Here is a 17353-nt window from a genome sequence, read left to right on the forward strand (position 1 = left end):
GTAGAGGGTAAATATCAAGTTTAAAATGTGCCGCTTTTGCTGGGATATAGTACATTTCCTGGGCATTCCGAAAACATGCACAATTGAAAATTTAAGATTTTTGATATATGACGTTCTTGAAAGGAGTGAGCGATATGTACGTCGATAATTATTTTACAAATCAGTCAGTAAATTTTGATAGTAATAAGACTTTAGGTCACTCGAATGGGAGATTAAAATATTAAGTGTGGAGGTCTTCACCAAAAAGTTACCTTTCCAACATTTTGTACACAAAAATCTTTTAAATGCAAATCTGTTATGTTTACTGTATTCTATCGAAATCTTTATTAAAGTTGCGACAAACGTGACCAATCCTTTTTTAAACCAATATGAATTCATTAAATCGCACCAAAACGTAAAAATTTTACAAGCTAGAATTACCGATTACTTAAAATCATTTATAATGCAAATGTAACGTTTTGGCGAGGACCTCCACTAGGGTTCTTATTGGTTTATAAAAATACCACATTTAGAGTGAAAATGTAAATTGTCTCATAGTTTTTCAGTTAACCTTCATCCTGAAAGATCTGTGAAGGATATTCTCGAGGAATAAATCGCAGTCAGCGTCCCGATTGAAATGTAGTTAAATAAAATGGGATCAGGGTGATTCAGGAGCTTTAAATAATCTGAACTTTAGACGGAGCTTTAGTTTCGATGATTACATTTCTAGAATTCTACTTTTTACATCAAAGATCTTATAAGCGAATTGTGCACAGGAATCAGTTACAGCAAATAAAAGCCTATCAACGAAAAAACTGGCTGTATATAACTTTTTTTTAATATTCAATTATATCAAAAATTGAGTTGAGAAGAAATTTTGACCGAGAAAAAGTAACGAAACCATCCCATTCTAGAAAAAGTAAAAACGAAAAAGTAATGATAATTCAATAGACAAATCTATATAAAATACTATATACTGTCCGTTCATATTTATTTTACCTCTGATTTACTTATATTCATATTTATTTTATTTTATTTTATTTATGTTCATATTTTTTATACTTTATAATATTTATACTAAACATATTTATTATATTTATGTTAATATTTATTTTATCTCTGATTTATATTTACAAAAAAAATAACAACTGCAGGTTAAATAACTGTAGATTCACTGTACTCGTTTCGACTAAACATTTAAAAGGTATAGATCGTTTTTTTAGAGGTAAACAAATTCAAATTTCCCACGTTAAATTGATGGCAGTACTTGCCGTGAGGCATGTTGCGCCATCTTATTGAAACTGCAGCTCTGTCACATCAATGCCATTTAACTGAGGTTAGAAATAGTCAGTAATCATGGTTCTGTAGTACTCTTTATTGACCGTAACATTTATTTATTTATTTATTTATTTATTTAAACTTCATGTACAGAAAATAAAAAGAATGTTGGCGGGCTTGTTGCTAAAAAGCAATATCTTCCAACCGACCAAAGACGGACAAGTGATATTGATCAAAACGTTTGATACCATATATAGCCGTTTGCAATCAGTGGGCAGATAGTACTTGAACATTTAAAAAAAACATAAATTACAAATTGACATTTAAAAAGAAACATAAATTAACAAAATACGATAATAAGGAGGGCAAAAGAAGAAGGGAGTTTAGGGAAGGAGGTAGAGGGAGGAGGTTTGATCGACAGTTAGGATTCTAATGACAGATAGTAATGTCTCAGACGTTTTTAAAAGTTAATACATATTGTCTGATGTAATAGATTTTATCAAAAAACTAAAAAACAATTATTAACAATTAGACAAAAAAGTATTCTAGGATTTTAATGATAAATAGGTAGAATCAGGTAGCAAGTTTAAGAAAGAGAGGAGGGGTCAGGGGAGGAGGAGATGGACAGTTAGGGTTCTAAGGTAAGATAATGATGTTTCAGGCGTTTTTTGAAGGTTAAAATAGAAGGTGCATTTTTTTTCATTTTAACATTTTTTTAACATTCTGAGCGGCATCCTCTTAAATAAATATGGGCCAATGATTCCACCTGCGCATAAAGCACACCAAACAGTGACTTTTAATGGATGTAAGGGCATCTTGACAAAGGTTTCTAGGTTTTCTCCACTCCCAATTCGACAATTCTGTTTACTAACAAAATATTGCGTTGAAAAAGAGGAACAAGTTTAATATTGTTTTCATCCCATTTCCGAACCTACGACGCACATAATGGTCATTCAGTCTATTCATGGTGGAATGGCAAAACGTACTGACTACAAATCAACTGTCAAGTGTCAAATTTATAGTCTGTAGAAACAATGCTCTAAAAAAATCATCTTACATAAATGATGCTTCCTTACTTCCTTTAAAGCTCGCTACTCTAGAAACGTAACGGAGAAGAAATTCGAAACATAATTTTATTTCCTATCATGCGATCAATTGTACTATCGAATCAGTCAAAAACGATCTATTTACGTTTAATTTTTTTCTGGCTTTGAGCTAGGATTATCTTAATAAAAAATCTTTGAAATTGCTGAAAGATTTTCCTGAACATTGCTACTTTTCCTTTATTCAATATAATTTTCTAGCAGATTTAGTTACATGTGGGTCTAACAGAGTGAGTTATACCTATGTTTATTTTCATATATGTCTCAATTTGAAATGAAATATATATAGTTCCTCTTCATATGAATGAAGATGGAAGTCAGCATCCCAGGACATTTCGCTTTTTTCTAATTAACTAACTTCCAAGTGACTCTGAAACCTAGCTACGGCTTATGCAACACCGTTTATCATGACCCTACTCAGGCTTCAACTTTTTTAGTTTTATAGTGTTTGAACATGAAGTACAAATGAGAAAGAAAAAAAAACATAAATAACATTTAACTGCTGTGTATAATGAAGCAACTACATACTTTATACTTTTGGTCCGCCTCCGTAGCGTAATAGTCAGTACGCTCGTCTACCACACTGGAGGTCTTGGGTTATATTCCCAGGGGGGGGGGTCAAATAAATTTTAGTGATTTTTTCACTCTAATATTTATTCAATATTACCCTGGACTGGTACCTGAAGCGGAGGACTGATCACCTTTCCTTCATCTGTTAACGATCACGATAACACTGCGTTTATATGATGCAGTGTCCTATGCACCATTGGGGTGCTGATAATGGTTTGAAGAATGAAGACTTTATATGAAATATTCGGGAAAATTACAAATTGATGATAATAAGGAAGGCAAAGTAAGAAGGAAATACATGGAATGGTCTCGGAACCCTCCACATGTGGGTACGATTTTCCATATGTTTTAAAGTATCGCTGATTATAGCGCCACTAGTTGAAAATTTATAGTGAAGTATTTATTTAGGTAGCTACGTTTGAACATAGGTTTATACAGATATATCGACATCAATCGGGATGTATCCGAGACGTTCCGTGAAATTCAATTTCACGGGATTTATTCTCATCAGTATGGAAAAAGACTAGTTGTATCTGACTCCTGAGATGTGTGTGTTATACGATATTTACAGGGTGGCGCAAAACTAATCACACTATCGGAAGATATATACTTATATATATATATATATATATATATATTTTTTTTGTCAGATAGCGTTGTGTGTCATATTAGCGTTGTATATCATATTTGACATTTCGGTCACCCTTTCAAGAACGTCATAAATCAAAAATCGTCAATTTTCAATTGTGCATGTTTTCGGAATGCCCATAAAATGTACTATATCTTAGCAAAAGAGACATATTTTCAACTTAATATTTACCCGCTACAGGGCAGAAAGTGTTGTTTTTGCATTTTGAAGAAAATTTATTGTTGAATATTTTTTTGAAACAAACTAAATATTTTTCAAATGGAGAAAAAACCTTCAGGTTTTACCTAAAAAGATTCGTTTCACAGTAAAAAGTTCAATAAGTGGCTTGATAATAATTTTTAATACAGTGTATTATATTTTTAGAGTTTAAAAAGGTTCTCCTGAAAAATCAAGTTTTTTTATATTTATGACGTTCTTGAAAGGAGTGAGCGATTTGTAAACAAGACAACTGCAGTCTCCAAAAAAAATTAACGCAAGCAAAATTGATCATTCAATTTTTTTTTTAAATAACTTTTTTAACAAAATAACAAAAATGTTTAGAGTGAAAAAAATATTTATTTGGACTCAAAATAAATAAAATAAAATAAAATGGGCACAATTGTGTATTAACACTGGTAGCAGCTACTTGACGGATATCATATTTTTCTCAATATCATTTTATTTTTAAATTGTAAAATTCCGCGTAAAGATTTTCATCCTTTAAAATATTTTATTCCTAGTTATTCATAAACGAAATTTGATAATTCATATTGCATCGCTTTTATTTGTTTGTATACTGCAGCTGTTTAATTTATAAATTTAAAATATGATTGACGATAAAAATTAAAAAGAAAACGCTTGTTTTTTACCACTTGAGTTATATTTATTTTATTTTAACGACTAGTTTCGGAAGCTATGCTTACATCTTCAGGTCTAAATATAATCTAAAGCATGAATAATGAACTGTTCTGTAGGAAAGAAGGGTAGTTAGGGTGGTGAGTCAGGGTCGGTGAGTTTTAGTGGTTAAAATAAAATAAATAAAACTCAAGTGGTAAAAACAATTATTTTCAAGTAAATTTCATTACGTCTTACCACAAAGTGAATGCTGAAACAATAAACAAAATTTCATCCAATAATGTGATTAATTTATCCTTGGCTTTACCCGATCGGGTTTCTCCAGGGTATGCTTGGCTACAATAGTTTATAGACTAGAAGGAATGTGTATTTGATTGCGCATTTTTATCGATTGTTGCGCGGTATGATCGATAATCCTGAAATTATCCGGAGCATTGGTCTGTAAGTTCCAAATGGTTACCTAAGACAGCGTCGGCATAGATAGTTCCACATTCCTATATACAGGACCAACCTGCCGATGGTTATGCCTGTAAGAAGTGCCACCGCTACGTTGAACGATATCACACTGGATATTGATCTGTTCCATATGTCTCAAGGAGTATTTCGAAGCGGGATACTTCTACATCTTTAACAAGAGTCTTCTTGCTTACTTTTTAATTGATGTTTTTAATGTATACGCTTTAAATGTTTTGTTTGTAATGTATATATATTTTTTTAATAATTTGAATTGAATTTAATTGAACATTAAATTTTGCGCCACCCTTTATGTAGAGTGAGCCACACACATCCGTTTTTTGATTCGCCAACTCTCTCTCCCCTGTGGCTACCTACCCTTATATCTGTACCGGGGTATATTTGTACTACATGAACACATTATGTAAACTGTAGGTTCACTACAATGGGAAAGTACCCTGACTACCATTATATCCATAGTTAGGTAACTTAACTTAATCACTAATGGTTTAGATCGCCATGGCCTGGCAAGTGGTGTATGTAATACATGTGCGTTATCCCACTAATTGGTATATCAAAATTTCTATTGAATTTGAACATTGATGGAGAAGATTACTAAGATAGGAATATTGAGTCTGAGTTTTATCAAAATTAGCATAACGTATTAACATTGACTATATTATTATAGTCCGCCTCCGTAGTGTAATGGTCAGCACGCTCGGCTACCGTTCTGGAGGTCCCGGGTTCGATTCCCAAGGGGGGTAAAATAAATATAAGTGATTTTTTCACTGTCATATTTATTCAATATTACCCTGGACTGGTACCTGGTACCTGGAGCGGAGGGCTGATCACCTTTCCTTCATGTGTAAACGATCAAGATAACGCTGCGTTTATATGATGCACCATTGGGGTGCGGATAAGGGTTTTATTATTATTATATTATTTACTTGATTATTTATTTAAACTCCATGTACAGATAATGAAATAAGTACATTGGCTGGCTTATTGCTAAAAAGCAATATATACATGTATTTATATATATAGAACTTCCGAGAATTTGAGTACTATGGTTCTCAATAATGGGTGAATGTTACGTGTGTAAAGTGATCACTTAAACCAGCCTATGACGGTTGTCAGCCCCGTAAATACCCAGACTTCCATATACTTCTTCAGTTTTTAAGAGACGTCAAAAATTTATATGAAAAATAACTCATATAATTGGTGATAATCCAGATTTGTGAACAAGTATTTGGACACACTCAAAATTTTGTTAATATTTTATGTGAACTCATATCGCTCATTCCTTTCAACAACGTCAAATATCAAAAATCGACAATTTTCAGTTGTGCAAGTTTTTGTAATGCCCAGAAAATGTACTATATCCCAGCAAAAGCGGCATATTTTAAACATAATATTTACCCGCTACAGGCAGAAAGTGTTGTTTTTGCATTTTGAGGAAAAGGTTTTGTTTAATTTTTTTTTAAATATACTAAATATTTTTAAGATGGAGAAAAAACATTCAGGTTTTACCTAAAAAAAAATCTGTTGCCCACTTAAAAGTTCAATAAGTAGCTTGATATTTATTTTTAATGCATTTTATTATATTCTTAAACTTTAAAAACGGTCTCCTGAAAAATGAAGTTTTTTGATATATGACTTTGTTAAATGGTGAGCGATATATGACACCAGTGTTTTTGATAAGTGATGTCTTAATAAGACAAGTCACATATTATCATATATCGCTCACTCCTTTCAAGAACATCATAAATCAAAAACTTGATTTTTCAGGAGAATATTTTTAAAGTTTAAAAATATAATACAATCTATTAAAAACAAATATCAAGCCACTTATTGAAAATTTTACTGTGCAACAGATTTTTTTAGGTAAAACCTGAAGGTTTTTTCTCCATTTGAAAAATATTTAGTATATTTCAAAAAATAATTAAACTATACATTTTCTTCAAAATGTAAAAACAACACTTTCTGCCCTGTAGCAGGTAATTATTAAGATAAAAATTTGCCACTTTTGCTGGGATAAAGTGCATTTTCTGGGCATTCTGAAAACATGCACAACTGAAAATTGACGATTTTTGATTTATGACGTTCTTGAAAGGAGTGAGCGATATGTGTAAATACAAGTAGAATTCAATCCAATAACCTTGTTTAATTTTTTATATATCACTCAACAATATAAGTATTGTTTTTAAAATAGGTATAAGTAGAGACATCTCTTTTCCTCTTCGAGAAATAGGTTATTTAATCCTTACTGAATCTTTAGTCAGAAAATGTTATTGTTTTACCCTTTCTAGCAAAATGGAAAAGTTAAGTTAAGGCTACAAAATATTTTAATGATCTTTAACAAACTTTTCACTTAACTAAATTGAGATTTTTACTTTCGCGGTGAAATGGGGAAACGATATTTCACCAAAAACTTGACATCTATGGCATTTTTATAGCTCTTCAAACCTTCCATAGAGTTGATTTGTTATAGATTTTAGTATCGAAGTTTATAAATTACTGCCCAACGGTTAAATTATTAAATAAAGAATAAAATGAGAATTTTTGTTCGTTGTAAAACAATAATTCGCAATTTTAATGCCGCATCTTCTTCTTTTTATTACCCTTACCCGAACCCAATGGTGCATACGGCACTACATCAAGTTGATGCAATGTCAATTTAATCAGTAATTATATTATGAAGTACACATTGTATAAAGCCATCGCTTAACCCTGCCAATGACAAATCGTGAACCATGTATACTCGTGAGCTTAAAACCATGTAAAATACTAATTGATCGACGATTAAATCGACATTGCATCAATTCGATGTAGTGCCCTATGCACCATTGGATGGTGAGAATGTGGGCAAGAAAAAGAAGAAGATGCGGCATTAAAAATCGCAGAGACTCGAATGTCGCTTAGCGGTTTATTTATTACTCAAAAACTGTTTTTAAAAAATAAAATAAAAATTTATAAATACAGGACCACTTCAAAAAGCATTTGCATTTTAATCAAGCAAATCGGTGAATGGTTTAATGACCGGAAGTGCACAATAAATGACTAAGACCACAGTTGTACAATATGATGCATTTACGAATATACTCATATGCCGTGTGATGTGCGCTTACAATGAATGCAAAACTTTATTACATTTCGGAGAACGGGATATTTTGGTTTACTATTGCACACATTTTGAAAGAGGGAACACGAAAGGTTTTGTTGATGCACTAAAATATAATGATGAAGGGATGAAAAAAATTAAAAAAAAATTAAATTTATAATGCTTGTGAAGCAATGAATATATTACAAATTTTCTAAAAATTATATTTTTTATACCACACCCTTTTTTATCTCTTTATGTTTTTAATAGTTACTATAACATAATGTGGAATTGTTTAATTGGCTTTATTTTTATTAATGTAACTTTTGTTTATTTTATATTTTTTTCAATGTAAAGCTGTACAATTCCCGAACAAATAAAATAAAATAAAACAGATCAATCATCTGTTAAGTAGTACGTTGTCCGCCAATAGCAATGTTTAATATTTAAAACATTTTGAGTGTGTCCAAATACTTAAATGTCCAAATAATAAAAAATGAAAATGATGTTTTCTGGCGTTTCTCATGTATGTGATTATTATCCAGGATTCGGATCTCACATACTAACATAAGAGTTTCTGCTCAATAAAAAAAACTTCTTTTCATCTCACCAATAGATGTCTCTGGTGAAGTTCTAGTTATTCAAGAACAATGTTTCTAAAATTGTTTCATATATATATATATATAGAACTTCCTAGAATTTGAGTAGTGTGGCTGTCAATAATGGGTAGAATTGGTGAATGTTACACGCGTGTAAAGTGATCAATTAAATCAGCAAATGACTGTCGTCAGCCCCGTAAATGCCCAGACTTCCATATTATTCTTTATCTTTGATGAGATGTCAAAAAATAATGAGATAAAAAAGTATAAATATATACAGGTTTCAAGAGTTGATGCAGTTCAATAATGGGCAGAATGGTGAACGTTACACAAGTGTATAAAGTGATCGCTTAAGACGGCGAAATGCCCCCGACAAGCCCGACGATTCCTATCCCGCGCACCCGGACGCTATTTAGTTATAAGAACAAATGATATGAGTGAAGAAAAAATAATATTAATAACGCTTACATTACTTGTATGAATACGTGTAACATTTCATTAATAATATGTCGATTTTTTACAGATTCATTCCAAGCCCTCATCCAGTATCCCGACACAATGTCTGCCCAGACAGCCAAAGCGGTGAGTACTCTTTACAAATTCATATTACAAATAATGTGCCTTTGATGTGTTCTCTAACCATTGCTTTTATGATCCCATATTTACGTACACTGTGCACACATAGTCAAAATATTAAAATACCATGTGGAGTTCCAGTAAAAAGAAGAATGCTGCATGGACGCACGAAGAAACGTTTCTTTGATCGTACAAAGTAAAGCGTCTAATCCAATCCGTTCTTAATACAACAGAATATACGTACCTTTATAATATTCTCATTAATTTTTTTTGATCTCGTCTTCCACTTTTCTCCGTGATCGTTACCATCCAATTTATTTTAACTTTAAATATTTCACATTGTTAAAATGTGAATTGTGAATCGCTGCTTCTGACTTAATAGGCTTACTCCTTCTAAGAAAAACTATATATATATATATATATATATATATATATATATATATATATATATATATATATATATATATATATATATATATATATATATATATATATATATATATATATATATATATATATATATATATATATATATATATATATATATATATATATATATATATATATATATATATATATATATATATATATATATATATATATATATATATATATATATATATATATATATATATATATATATATATATATATATATATATATATATATATATATATATATATATATATATATATATATATATATATATATATATATATATATATATATATATATATATATATATATATATATATATATATATATATATATATATATATATATATATGTATATATATGTATATATAGTATTTTACTGTGCCTTTTAGTAACTAACTTAACCTTTTACTATGCAACAGATCTTTTTAGGTAAAACCTGAATGTTTTTTCCCCATTTCAAAAATATTTAGTAAATTCAAAAAAATAATTAAAAAATACCTTTTCTTCAAAATGCAAAAACAACACTTTCTGCCCTGTAGCGGGTAAATATTAAGTTAAAAATATGCCGCTTTTGCTGGGATATAGGACATTTTCTGGGCATTCTGAAAACACGCACAACTGAAAATTCACGATTTTTGATTTATGACGTTCTTGAAAGGATTGAGAGACATATAATTTTAGCCTTTAAAGAAGGCTTTCGTTCAAACATTGATTTTGTAGCCATTACAAAGTATATTTCGGCCGTTTTACAATTTAAACTGGTAATATCTCATCAATTTCGGTGTACTAGCCCCAACTCTTGTATTGAACATCTCAGACTTCTTTAAATAACCCGTCCCACAGCGATTCCGCAAAACATTTTCTGAGATCTTTCCTTTGAGGGGATTCCGTGGTAATATTTACACTGCTGCGGAGTCGCAGATCACCCGGATCATTATCTTGTGCAAACATTTTCGAGTCAAGTGCCTAAGTGCTCCCAACTACATTATATAAATCCTCAGGTAAACAATTTAAATTTAATCGAAAAAGATTTTCAGATACTCGCTTGTCCGAATTTACGAGGAGTCAGCCGCAAATTCTAAAATTATAATAAAAATTTATTCTGAATTAAATATATTTTACAATTTATTTGTAGATGATTAAAGAAAACACTTGTTTTTTACCACTTGAGTTTTAATAACTGATTATTATACAGACCTGAATGATGGAAGTTTAACTTCTGAAACATGTAGTCTATAATAAAACTCAAGTGGTAAAAAATAAGTGTTTTCTTTAATCATTGTAACATGTCTTACCACAAAGTTAATGCCGAAGCAATAAATAAAATAATTTGTTGATATTTTTTATCATTCAATGTTTCGTGTATTCATTAAGACATACACATGGGTCTGTATTTATGGGGATCTTTTTATGCGATTTTCAAATGTAATGGAACCTATCCCTTATTTTGTTCAAGTTTTTTCTTATTCGAATCTGCATAAAGAAATCTAAAATTTAGACTATTGCAGATTACAATGGTTAAAGTGAGATTGTGTCACTGGCACAAGTTAAGCTTAAATCTTACATCGTATTCAAGAGACGCTTTATTGGAAAAAACAGAAAAAGCTCTTATAATTTGGATTGAAGATATATCTCAAAAATGATTTCTCATATGTGGATATTTAATAAAGGCAAAAGCTCTTCTGTTTCTATGTGTATGATTTTTTTATAAACTTTTTTGTACGATTTTTGGTACATATATCGCGCACTCCTTTTAAGAACGTCATAAATCAAAATACTTGATTTTTCAGGAGAACGTTTTTAAAGTTTAAAAATACAATACAATGTATTAAAAATAAATATCAAGCCACTTTTTGAACTTTTTACTGTGCAACAGATCTTTTTAGATAAAATCTGAAGGTTTTTTCTCCATTTGAAAAATATTTAGTATATTTAAAAAAAATAACTGAACAATACATTTTATTCAAAATGCAAAAACAACACTTTCTGCCCTGTAGCGGGTAAATATTAAGTTTAAAATATGCCTCTTTTGCTGGGATATAGTACATTTTCTGGGCATTCCGAAAACACGCACAACTGAAAATTTACTATTTTCGATTTATGACGTTCTTGAATGGATTGAGCGATATATGTATATAATATAAATTATGTAAAATCCGAACAAGATTTTAAATACTGAAGAACACATTTTTTATTACATAAAATTAATTAATATAATCTAATTTCATTTAAAAATCTAATCACCAATTTATATAATCTGTTTTTAAACGGTGACTACGTAACCAAAAAAAATTAAATCTTCGTTTGTTCAAAATCTTTAAAAAAAATTAACGTGCTTTATTTATTAACTATTCAGGTAAAAAGTTTTTTAATCAGTTTTTTTGTACTGCATTTACGGTGCCTGTTATCTGTTTAACGCAACTGTATTACTAAGCGATAATCATGACGGACAACGTGCTTCTTGACACTAAGCTAAAAAATTTGATTCATTTTCGATTGAATTGTTCAATCATACATTTTTCATACATTCTCCGCATCATTTAAAATCATCCATACATATACATAGTTTTACGATAGTTGAAAATGATGCGGAATGCATCGAAAAACGTAACGCAATAGATTTTAAGAATTAGTGGTATTTACCAAGTAAAACTTAAATAAAAAATGGACAAATGTTACCACAAAGTGACTGAAAAATCAATTAATGAAATTCGTAAAATATTTTCTGAAATCATTATACTATTCAGACTATATGTTTAAGAATAGATTCAAAATTTATTAATACAATTATTTGGGTAATAAATTAATATAACCTTCGCACATATCCACGGGGTTGGATTTAACATCAAAGGGGAGGGCTTTATCATCCCTTAGGTCGTAATTCAACAAGTTAATAATATTATTATAACCTTTATGACGTCACGCGGGAACTATTAGCGTTCATGCAAAAGTCGCCGAACATGAAAAGGTATTAATGCTTTGATATAGGGATTCGTTGCTAAAAACGTTACGTCTTGTATGATCTTAATTGTTTATCCCAAATCATTTGAATGTCACCTAACTCTACGCATGTCGTATTAAACAAATAACCTTTTTAGACATAATTTCGATATTTATTGTAACTGCAGACAGTTGGTAGAATTCTATGTTGAACTGTTGGGTAATATATCTAAAATTAAACACGGTTATTGGATTGAATACTACGTTCATTACATATATGATATCGCTCACTCCTTTCAACAACGTCATAAATCAAAAAACTTGATTTTCAGAGGATCGTTTTTAAAGATTAAAAATATGATAATATGTTTTCAAAATAAATATCTAGCCACTTATTGAACTTTTTACTGTGCAACAGATTTTTTTGGGTAAAACCTGAAGGTTTTTCTCCATTTAAAAAATATTTAGTTAATTTAAAAAAATAATAAAACAATACCTTTTCTTTAAAATGCAAAAACAACACTTTCTGCCCTGTAGCGGGTAAATATTAAGTTTAAAATATTCCACTTTTGCTGGGATATAGTACATTTTCTGGGCATTCCGAAAATATGCACAACTGAAAATTGACGATATTTGATATATGACGTTGTTGAAAGGAGTGAGCGATATGTTACACGTTTCGTCTTATTAAGACATTATCAAACGCTCTAGTGTTTGATAATGTCACTCAAGTGTTTGATAGTGTCTGACAAGACGAAACACATCACATATCAAATATGTAAATAAAAGTAGAATTCAATCCAATAACCGTGTTTAATTTTTAATATATTACTCACCAATATTTTGATATATTTATTGTGTGTGTGTGTCAGTGTGTAAGCAGATAAAAAAATCATGTATGTATAATATTTCCTTCATAAACAAAACGTTAAGTTATTAATTGTTAATAAAGACATTAATGTCTATTTTAGTTATTTTTACGGCTTTTGACTTTCTGCTAAGCATTATTTCGAAACATTTTGAGTGTGCCCAAACACTTGTTCATAAATCTGGGTATCCTCTACTTCAGGGTTATTTTTACTTGAACTCATATCGCTCACTCCTTTCAAGAACGTCATAAACCAAAAATCGTTAATTTTCAGTAGTCCTTATTTTCGGAATGCCCAGAAAATGTACTATATCCCAGAAAAAGCGGCATATTTTTAACTTAATATTTACTTGCTACAGGGCAGAAAGTTTTGTTTTTGCATTTTGAAGAAAAGGTATTGTTTAATTACTTTTTTAAATATACCAAATATTTTTCAAATGTAGAAAAAACCTTCAGGTTTTACCTAAAAAGATCTGTTGCACAGTAAAAAGTGGCTTGACATTTATTTTTAATACATTGTATTATATTTTTAAGCTTTAAAAACGTTCTCCTGAAAAATCAAGTTTTTTGATTTGTGTGCCCAGAAATGCCCAGAAAATGTACTATATCCCAGAAAAAGCGGCATATTTTTAACTTAATATTTACCCGCTACAGGGCAGAAAGTGTTGTTTTTGCATTTTAAAGAAAAGGTATTGTTTTATTATTTTTTTAAATTAACTAAATATTTTTTAAATGGAGAAAAACCTTCAGGTTTTACCCAAAAAGATCTGTTGCACAGTAAAAAGTGGCTTGACATTTATTTTTAATACATTGTATTATATTTTTAAGCTTTAAAAACGTTCTCCTGAAAAATCAAGTTTTTTGATTTGTGACGTTCTTGAAAGGAGTGAGCGATATGTACTTTTGTCATGGTATTGATCAATAGTCTAGGGTTTACGAAAATTTGAATAGCGTGGTTTTCAATCATGAGTAAAATAGCAGATGTTTGGCAGATGTCATTTTCTCGACTTTATGGAGAAAAAAAATGAAGGCATTAAATAAACAAAATAGAAAACTAAAAAATTTTATCTACAATAAAAATTCCAGCCAAAAAACATTGGTCGCAACGTTTGTGTTACCTTGTATTTACAATTTGAAAACTGAAAATAATATTTTCTAGCGGCACTCGAGTATATGAATTTAATCCAAGATTCAAACGTTGCATACAAATAGAAATAATCTTTGCTTATTAAAAGCTTTCCCTATCCCAACAAAGATGACTGTTGTGAACTTACATGTACTTTGTCACGAGTTTGATCAATATATATAGAAGTTCCAAAAATTCAGTAATGTGGCTGTCAATCATGATTACATTTGGTGACTGTTACAATTGTGTAAAGTGATCACTTAACCAACCCTATGACGGCATTAGCCCAGACTTCCATATTCTTCTTCATGGATGTGAGATATTAAAAAAATAGTATTCTTATAATTTAAATACTCATAAATAATATTCTCAATAATATTAATATTCAAAGCATTGTGGTTAGTCATTTTTACTTTTTTTTTCCAAAAATGTTAGTGATATTAGTATATAACCACTCACCGAGATTGTTATGTCTACCGGTTTCGAGACGTACCCGTCTCTTCCTCATAAATATTTCAAATCGGGATTATCCATTGATTGCATTGAAAAAAATCTTAAATTGAAAGTCAATTTCTCATTAGGTCCTAGAAAAAGGTTTTTATACCTTCATTATCAGATATTAGGGATACTTCGTAATATTAATTATGACTAGCATATTGAGATGTCAAAAAAAAAAAATTATAATTGAAATACTCACAAATGTTTCATTGCATTGAAAAAAAGACTTAAATTGAGAGCCAATTTCTCAAAAAGTATTTGAATATTCATTATCGGATATTGGCGATACCTATCTCGCAGTATTAATTATAATTTCCTCTTTAGACAGATAAAGCTTTATTTCTTTGAGCTTTTTGAGCTTCTCGCCCGCCTTATTACTTTGAAGGGCGAATTAATAATTAACTTCGTTTGCCAATCAATTTAAATCGGTTCGTTGAAATTGCGTTTATCTGTTATCCCGTTGTCTCGCAGTAAGATGTAACTCAGACGGCTTGTCACAATGTCCTGCGGCATTCGAGCGACTACGTGCTTATGGCATCTACTCTTTGTACTTCATGTTACACTAACCACCTTAAGCGATGTTTCGGAAAAATGTGCGCCAAAACGATGTAATATTATAGAATGATTAAAGAAAACACTTGTTTTTTACCACTTGAGTTTTATTATAGATAAAAAATAATAAAACTATTATGTCTATAATAAAACTCAAGTGGTAAAAAACAAGTGTTTTCTTTAATCATTGTAACATGTCTTACCACAAAGTTAATGCCGAAACAATAAATAAAGTAATATTATAGATTTTTGAATGGTGAAATGAGGAAAGAGTGAAAGGCTGATATGAACATTATTGATACAACTAATAAATATGCGTCGAGATGGTTTCAGCATGTGAATCGAATGAGTGAAGAAAGAACAAATTATAATTAAAATCTATCTTTGATTTAAAATCAGTATAAATATTTTATTATTACTTAATTATAATGTCTACCGGTTTCGAGGCTTACCGCTTCTTTATCATTAGACAGACATTAGGTGGACATTATAATTAAGTTATAATAAAATATTTATAGTGATTTTAAAACAAAGTTACATTTTAATTATAAAATGGAAAATCACAAAGTTAGTGCTTCAAATATAAATTGTAAAGAACAAATTAATTAGACGAATGTAGTGGAAATAGGACCAGAGGAAGGCCGAGGAAAACATGAAATAATCAAATAATTCAAATACTTGAAAATGGTCACGTCAAGAGTCGAAATAATCGGCGTGTTTAGCTACCGTTTTTTTAGAGTTCCCGGGTTCGATTCCCGGGGGGGTGGGTGAAAATAAAATATTAGTGATTTTTACACTCTAATATTTATTTAATATTACCCTGGACTAGTCCCTGAAGAGCAGGAGTGATCACCTTGAATTCATGTAAGTAATGATCAAGAGAACACTGCGTTAATACGATGCAGTGCCCTATGCACCATTGGGTGCGAATAAGGGTTAAAAAATACTAAAATACTAAAATACTAAAAATACTAAAAATATCGTTATTTAGTAGGACAATCTTAAGACATTGAGCTCAAAATTCAATATTGTTTTTAGAAAATCCCTTCAGCTTTTAAACGATTTAATATTCTATTAATGTTTATTTAAAATAAAGAACCAGCCCTTAAAACCTCCACCATTTGCCGAAATTAAATAATAGCCCTAGGTAATTTTATTACGATATTTTGTTGCAACCTCAGCGGCTTACGTTCAATTATTTATCCAGGGGTGGCAGTAATCTTGAGGTAAGGATTCTACGTTTGTCGATCCCGAATCCTGAAAAGTTTTTTCTTCATGAAAATCCTTCATTCATTCCATTCAGAGATATTATTAACGGGAGCAAAAGGCCAGAGCTTCGGTTGCTTTTTACACCTACTTAAAAGGTTTCTTTTTGTGCTTTTTTCATACGTATTTGGTAAATTTCCACAAGTTTATATAATACATACTTTTTTTGGAAAGAAATATTTCCTAAAACGTTTTATTAACCTGTTTCTATCTCTATAAATATTATTGGTAAGCGTTTAATACAAGGTGGCTCAAAATTACTCACCGTATCGGAAGAAGCTAGTGTCATACGTCATCATATTTGACATTTGTGAACTAGACAACTGAAGTATACAAACAGATTCAGAGTGGCGCAAAATATATCATCCAATTTTATTGTTAAAAAACGTTTTTAATAAATTTTTCAAAATTATTTTGAGTATTGGAAATCATTACTTGAATCTTCATATTTTTTTCTGATAAGTAAAAAAGATGATATCCGTCAAGTGGCTGGCCGCCAGTGTTGATACACATTTGTGCCCATT

At 30.1% G+C, this 17353-nt stretch overlaps 1 protein-coding gene across 3 annotated transcripts in view; it reads left to right on the top strand.

Moving 5' to 3' along the window:
* LOC148300760 (polypyrimidine tract-binding protein 3-like) overlaps nt 1-17353 on the top strand; it is a 105649-nt gene that overhangs the window by 57109 nt on the left and 31187 nt on the right. For all 3 annotated transcript variants that reach the window (XM_088274318.1, XM_088274316.1, XM_088274317.1), the window contains exon 5: nt 9089-9147. In XM_088274318.1, coding sequence (XP_088130444.1) covers nt 9089-9147 — 59 coding nt within the window. The remainder of the gene's footprint in view (nt 1-9088; nt 9148-17353) is intronic.

This window comes from Brachycentrus maculatus, unplaced genomic scaffold, assembly GCF_059751285.1.
Source record: "Brachycentrus maculatus isolate JH-2025_06_01 unplaced genomic scaffold, ASM5975128v1 h1tg000657l, whole genome shotgun sequence".
Lineage (NCBI taxonomy): Eukaryota > Metazoa > Arthropoda > Insecta > Trichoptera > Brachycentridae > Brachycentrus > Brachycentrus maculatus.